At 39.7% G+C, this 7751-nt stretch overlaps 1 protein-coding gene across 1 annotated transcript; it reads left to right on the top strand.

Annotated features, from left to right (window-relative positions):
- Positions 1-795: 795 nt before the first annotated feature.
- LOC308095362 (major histocompatibility complex class I-related gene protein-like) lies at positions 796-5891 on the top strand. The gene is made up of 5 exons (XM_080442412.1): positions 796-902; positions 2088-2354; positions 2768-3046; positions 3827-4129; positions 4786-5891. The coding sequence occupies exons 1-5, from the start codon at positions 854-856 to the stop codon at positions 4992-4994; spliced, it is 1107 nt and encodes a 368-aa protein (XP_080298538.1). The 5' UTR covers positions 796-853; the 3' UTR covers positions 4995-5891.
- Positions 5892-7751: the final 1860 nt, after the last annotated feature.

Raw genomic sequence — 7751 nt, 5'->3', positions numbered from 1 at the left:
AGAGATGAGCGCCGCACCATCCCAAGTTGGATGTATGCAGTCTTTCTCCATCAGACCAGTTTTCCCCTCGAAAGTTTGCCAATGATTTATAAAGCCCACGTTATTATCTGGACACCACCTTGATAACCAGCGGTTGAATGAAGACATACGGCTGTACATCTCATCACCAATCATATTTGGCAGGGGACCAGAGAAAACTACGGAGTCCGACATTGTCTTTGCGTATGTGCACACAGACTCAATATTTATCTTCGTGATCTCTGATCTCTTACGTCGTGTGTCATTGCCACCGCAGTGGATTACAATTGTATCATAACGTTTATGTTTACTTTTAGCCAGCATTTTTTAATCTGATGCATTTGACTATGGTCCGTGGTGTCACTAACTTCACGTTTCTCATTATAGAACTACCAATAACCAGAGTTGTATTCTCAGTGACACACTGGGGGGGCGTGTCACAGAGTGGGGGTAACGTCTCACTGCTAAACTCAACGGGTGTAGCAGCGAGTGGGGAAAATCTGTTTGAAACGTGAAGTGGTTGGTGTCCCGTGTTCTTTTGTTTATTACTACGCTTCCGACCAGGAGCAGTCACCCAGCCGTATGCTGATAGATTCATATATTAATCTCTCTGCAATAATGACATTTACTGTAAATAACAAAGTCTCATATTGTGTTTACTTTCACTTTTAACCTCAGTTGGTGAAATCCTCCTAGCAACACATGATGTAACAGCATTTGTTACATTTCTATTGGCTAGAATTGGACGCTGACGTCATCTTCTTCATGTTACTGAGAGACTCGTATCAACTATAGTGAGGAAACAGCCTTTTATATTCTTCACACCGACGTCAAGATGAAAGAGTTTATTTTACTGTGGATGTTTTGTCATGTCGTCTCTCCAGGTAAAGTCTTACTTTGCTTCTATTCTTTCATTTAAATTCTTGTGGTTTTCATTGCATTGTGATTTACTTCTGTTACTGTGTAGGTTAACAGCACTGAGGAATGACCTGGCTTTGTACAACTTAATGCTGGTTAATACATAGCCTACGTTTAAACTTTTATAACCATGTAATTTGAAGGCAGACTATTGTTCTACTTTATTAATAGGCTACTTGATTTGATTTTTATTGTATTTTGTTAAAACACTCTCACATATTTAATCTCAGTAGATAATATAATGTTTCAAATCCAAAACCCTTCCGTTGTAAAAATGACTGTACTCACAGTGGCCACTAGAGGGCGCTTTCTACTAAGTTATTCTGTGTGTGAACATGTTCAATTCCATCTGGCTCCACTTTACTAAACTGATCATTTTACCATTAGTGTGTATTGAAAACCTGAAGTCAGACAGACAGACAGACAGACAGACAGACAGACAGACAGACAGACAGACAGACAGACAGACAGACAGACAGACAGACAGACAGACAGACAGACAGACAGACAGACAGACAGACAGACGGGTTCATACCAGTGGTGGTCTAGTAGTGGACAAAGTATATTATTCTCAAGTAGATACTCAAGTACAAATTACAAAGTACATTTTATTTTTTATTATCAATGCATTGCTGTATTGAAATTGAAAATAGCTGATGATGTGGTTTATTCATAATATATTTGTTTGGGTGAAAATGAAATGTAGTACCATCAAAAATAACAATATTTCTATTTGAAATGTAGTGAAAATTATCAGCTTGCAAAAAAAAAAGGAGTACAGTACTCAAGTAAATGTAGGCTACTTAGTTACTGTCCACCACTGGTTCATAGAGACAGAAAGTAAAACATAACTAATGTGTTTGATGCTCTCTCTTCTATATAAAGGCATTAAACCTTAAAACATATTGTGATTAAATAAATAAAAAACATCGTAATTCAATAACATTAACCACTTTACCCCTGTCATCCCTATGTTGGGCATCATGGCATGTCATATTGGCAAAACATAAAAAATAAAAAAATAAAATAGCTGATCTACATGTGACATGGGACATGTGAGCTTGTAGATCAGCTATTTCCGTTATTCATCATACAATAAAGTACAAGTGGGTTAAGTCGTTAATCTGTTAAATTTCCATTTTGTTTCACAGTAACTCACTCCCTGAAAAACTTCCTCACTACATCCTCTGAAGTCCCAAACTTCCCAGAGTTTGTGGCTGTTGTAATGGTTGATGATGTTCAGGTAGAGTATTATGACAGCAACACACAGAGATACGTTCCCAAACAGGACTGGATGAACCAGATCACAACAGATGACCCACAATACTGGGAGAGGGAAACTAGGAGAGCTGTGGTTCTCCAGCAGGTCTTCAAGAACAACATGGACATTGCAAAGCAGCGCTTTAACCAAACTGGAGGTATGTTGATGTTTCACTCCATACTGCTGAAATGATTTAATTCACATTGTTGGAAAAACAATCAGTAAGATGTGACTAACACACAGAGCATACAAGAGGAGTGGAGCGGGGAGCGGGGGGGGGGGGGGGGGACACAACATGAGTGGAGCATTTGTGGTTTAGGACTGGCACACAGAGTGTGTGTGTGTGTGTGTGTGTGTGTGTGTGTGTGTGTGTGTGTGTGTGTGTGTGTGTGTGTGTGTGTGTGTTGGGGGGGGGGGGGGGGTGCACGTAGCTTCCATCCATACATTAATGTCAGTGGTTTTATATGGACATTCTGTTGTTCACCGTGGTAAAGACAGAATATCACTGACACTGTCTGTCTGTCTGTCTGTCTGTCTGTCTGTCTGTCTGTCTGTCTGTCTGTCTCTCAGGTGTCCACATCGTTCAGTACATGTCTGGTTGTGAGTGGGATGATGAGACTGGAGACATTGAAGGTTATTTACAGTATGGTTATGATGGAGAGGACTTCATCTCATTTGACCTGAAGACAGAGACATGGATCACTCCTAAACCACAGGGTTTCATCACTAAACAGAAATATGATCAAAACAAAGCTTTAACAGCATACGTGAAGCACTACTACACCAGTGAATGCATTGAATGGCTGAAGAAGCTTGTGAACTATGGGAAGAAGACTCTACAGAGAACAGGTACAACAACATGATGTGATGGAGTTGTACTTAACCCATTCAAACCGGGAAGGCATCTGTGTAACCACTTTCTCCATATTTTATACGTTGGATATTCAAAAATAGCAGATCTACAAGCTCATAGCGCGGCACCGAGTGCCGCGCTATGAGCTTGTAGATCTGCTATTTTTGAAAAATCTTGACCAAGGGAAAATACGTTTTTCAGAAAACTGTTCTTCACGATTTTTCAAAAATAGCGGATCTACAAGCTCATAGTGCGGCACTCTGTGCCGTGCTATGAGCTTGTAGATCTACTATTTTTGAATAGCCAAAGAAGTCTAAAAATGACACCGATTATTTCCCGATCTAAATGAGATAAAATGAAGAGATGAACATGAAAGGGACAAGTCGTCTGTCTCTTTGTCTCTCTGACTCCCACCCCTCCATTTTCTGTTTCTTCATGTCTCTCTTTTGGTCTCTCTCCTGTCTCTCTCCTCTTCTATCCCTGTCTTTGTATCTATTCCTTCTCTCTCTTTTTCTCTCTGTTCTTTCCTGCCTCTCTGTCTCTTACCCCCACCCTCTCATTCTCTCTATTTATACTTTTTCTCCTCCATCTCTCTTTCATTTAATTTGTTCAAATGTTTTCTTATTGTCATGAAATACAACAGTTCCTAAATCAAAGTCAACAAATCCACATTCAAATGCAAACCACTAAATCTCTAATCTCTCTCTCTCTCTCTCTCTCTCTCTCTCTCTCTCTCTCTCTCTCTCTCTCTCTCTCTCTCTCTCTCTCTCTCTCAGAGCTTCCCTCTGTATCTTTCCTCCAGAAGACTCCATCCTCTCCAGTGAGGTGTCACGCTACAGGTTTCTACCCAGACAGAGTCATCATGTTCTGGGCTAAAGATGGAGAGGAGCTCCAGGAGAACATGGACCAAGGAGAGCTCCTCCCCAACCATGATGGAACCTTCCAGATGAGCGTTGACCTGAACCTGACCTCAGTCAAACATGAAGACTGGAAGCAGTACGAGTGTGTGTTTGAGCTCTATGGGGTCAAAGAGGTCTTCAAGTACACACTGGACCGAGAGCTGATCAAGACCAACTGGGGTAAGACTGTTATTATAGGACTAAAGGAGGAATGGATGTGCTGCCAAAGAAGTTAGATCAAAGGAATTCACTAGCCAGGACAATGACTGGCTGGATCACATGATCATACTATTAAAACTAAATCAATGTATGTAATATGTAATATATGTCCAGTATCAGAAAATAAAAATGAACTGAACTGAATATAGATTACATTAGAGTGAGTTCACTGTACTGAACACAGTGATCTGGTCCATAATAACTAGGGATGGGTATCGTTACTGATGCTGCTTATCCATACCGGTACTTATCCATTCTCCTCACTATAATAATGTTTTTCATTCACATGAAATACAAATATTTTATTATTGTTTAGATGAGGAGAGGATAATTGTCCGGTAGTGTTGCAGCTTCAATATCACAAATAAAATGTACTTCAAGAATTTCAGATACTAAATAATTACAGTTGAAAACAGCTGTACCAAATTAGCACTGTTTCTGTGTACCATAATAATAATAGACAGACAGAAAGACAGTCTGACTGACTCAGATATACACAGATATGTACATACAGTCAGATATAGAATATAAATGAATGGTTGGATGGATGGATGTCCTGTTATAAGATAATTCCTCACTCTTTCATGGTTTCTGGTTTATGTATTTTATTGCTGCAGTTGAACCCAAAGACAACCTGACCATCCTCATCATCATCACTGTGGTGGTTCTCGCTGTCATCATCATCATCCTCGTTGCCATGGGAGTCTACCATCGTCACGTTCTCCTACAACACTGTGGTGGTAGGCCTGATGACCAACATCAACCAGAAGGCCGACCTGCAGGAGGTGACAGAGCTGTCCCTGAGATACCGCTGCTTGAACGCTAAAACCAAGGAGAAGGTTATGGATTTGTGTACAACACAATGTCAGAGGACCTACACCCCCCTCATGATGATGACAAAACCTGAACAATATTCACACAAAAAACTATATTTACAAAATATGTGTGGATTGAGTTCCTTGGCCTGCTGCCAGCATGGAGAACAGTGTGAAGTGGTTTGTGAGATTAGCTGTGGACGCTTGCGCGCGCGCACACACACACACACACACACACACACACACACACACACACACACACACACACACACACACACACACACACACACACACACACACACACACACACACACACACACACACACACACACACACACACACACACATTCTGTGCTAGGACCATGACTCATAATACAGTTGTGCAGCCATTCTATTGCTTTGATACCTGCACTCTTTCTTCCACATAATGTGAGGAGGGGTGATTCCTAACTTCACCTACAGTATACAGTCTGTTTCATAACTGGGAGTATTTGTCAACACACTTATAAGTTTCTGGTAGTAGAATAGAATATCATCTTTTGTTCAGCTGAACTTAGGTACAGGCATTAATGACATTCCATGTTTTTTTTTTTAATATATGATGTCTGATAAGTTTAAGTGTGGATGTTATACCAAGTATGCAGGGGAGATAATCTGAAGCTGTTCAATGCGTAGGATTTTACTAATTAATTCAAAGTCATTGTGGAGAATGCTTGTAGCATTTGTCCACCATTGTTAAGAATAATGTGGGTGAATTACAATGAATGTTCTAACAGCCCAAATTGTTCTGTTGGTTGACATTTCCAACTGAAAGGAGGAGAAAGAGTTTTGTACAAATTGTGTCATATTATTTAGTGTTAAATTAACACAGAGCATGTTTATACTCTGAATTAAACAACCAATCCAGATTTTGTTTATTGCGGTTTTCCAAGAGACAAAATGATTGACAAATACTGTAACAAGAAGGCAACAGGAAGGTTTGGTGGAAGGAGTAGTGTAGTGTGATTCACAAACTCAGGAGCTACTGTCCTAACCAACAAACTGGGCCGCTGTTCTGCCTGAATAAAGTTTTAGGTCGAGGCTGTCTCCCCACAAACAGCTCTTCTCTCTCCAGCTGCCTCACACACACACTGAGGGTATCTCTGCTCTACTCTTGGGTAGATCTTAGAGAAGTAGCGTAAGTAAGTAAGAAGTAGCGTAGTAGAGTAGCTCTTGAGAAGATGGCGTAATGAGATGAATGGAAGGCAGCTGAGTAGATGTGGAGCTGTCCATGGAGCCAACGAGCTGGAATGGAGCAGCCTTCATCACCATCCTCCTCAGACCCTCACACCTCAACCCTTCACAATACATGGACTTGGACTGTTTTCATACTTTAGTAAAAGTTTGTTGTTTTTTAGATGAACAGGGGAAATAAAGCCTTTTTCTCCCATGTTGTTTGGTGGTCTCCTGTTTTCACACCCGATGCAGCACCCTTGAAGACCTGGTGAAATGGCTTATTTTTTGCACATTTTAATCACACAGGTGAATTAAATCAATATTCATATTTATTCATACAGGTCTGCCTGTCATCACGCAGTATGTTTGCATTTGACAGGAAGTAATTAAAATGAGCCTTTCAGGCTCATTTTATACGAATACACAAAAAAATGGCATCTACTGTTATATGTGTCTATATTATGACCACGGATATGCTCTAAAAGTGTGAAAACATCTTCGTCTTTAACTGTTAATTGTTAACTGATTTATACTTTGTTGAGCACCAAAAATAGACAAGCTGTGCTTGTAGATTTTTGGCACAATATACCATCATATTACTTTTCAAGCAGAAGCAGGGAGAACATTTGTCTCCCTTTCCCTCACTTTCTCTTGCTCCCCTCCCCCTCTGTCTTTTACTCTGTCTCTCTGTTGTTCCCTGGCTGTAGAGACAGATTATTGACATAATATTCTGTCCAGCACTTGAAGCATCTGTCCTCATGTTCTTATACCATAATGTACTTCTATCTAGATGTAGGGAAACTAAACTATGGGATACCATATAGGAAACCAGGTAAACAATGAACCCAGCATATAACAGTGTCACCCGCCATCATACAGTCTGGTGTCATACAGTATACTCCATCTATCTATCTATCTATCTATCTATCTAACTATATTTTTAGGTTAAAAAGTAACGGTTGAAGAAAAGTCTAAATGCAGCTCTGGTTTTATTCACTATTCCACCCTAGCCCCATCTAATAACATAGTGGTAGCAATGACACTTTATACAGTACTAACAAAATAAGTACATATTAAGTTCATATTATAGTTCATAGCAATTCAGTCATTTTACATTAATAGGTTTATCCAACCAGCTTCAGTATAAATAGAACAATTATTGGCTATTCTCATACAGTTGATTTGATTGTCACACAATTTCATACATTTCTAAATCGGCATGATGGCAATATTCATTTGAAACATATGGTTAGTTTTGGTGTAGATATTTAGAAACACCATAACATTGATGGTTGATAAGGATATTGGAATACATGTGTTCACCAAGAACAGGAGATGTACAGTACAGGAATTTGTCTTTGTAACATTGTTGTTAAAAAAAACATATCAAAATCGCAGTGACAAAACCATCCATACACTGAAGCAGCCAGTTGCACAGGAAAAACGTATCAAATCTATCTTAACCACTGCATTTTACACCGCATTTTATGAGTCTCTGTCAACCTCAGGATCTTCAATCTTCCAGAATTTCCAGAAGTCTCCGAAGCAGTGTG

Source organism: Gymnoscopelus braueri, assembly GCF_963280865.1.
Source record: "Gymnoscopelus braueri genome assembly, chromosome: 11".
Lineage (NCBI taxonomy): Eukaryota > Metazoa > Chordata > Actinopteri > Myctophiformes > Myctophidae > Gymnoscopelus > Gymnoscopelus braueri.
This window is presented reverse-complemented; position numbering and strand designations above follow the sequence as displayed.

What these genes read in the sequence shown, in the direction of transcription:
- LOC308095362 (XM_080442412.1), top strand. Translation starts at nt 854, where the DNA reads ATGAAAGAGTTTATTTTACTGTGGATGTTTTGTCATGTCGTCTCTCCA. An exon ending in TTGTCATGTCGTCTCTCCAG is followed by an intron (nt 903 to 2,087) that starts GTAAAGTCTTAC and finishes TTTGTTTCACAG; the next exon opens with TAACTCACTCCCTGAAAAAC. An exon ending in GCGCTTTAACCAAACTGGAG is followed by an intron (nt 2,355 to 2,767) that starts GTATGTTGATGT and finishes TCTGTCTCTCAG; the next exon opens with GTGTCCACATCGTTCAGTAC.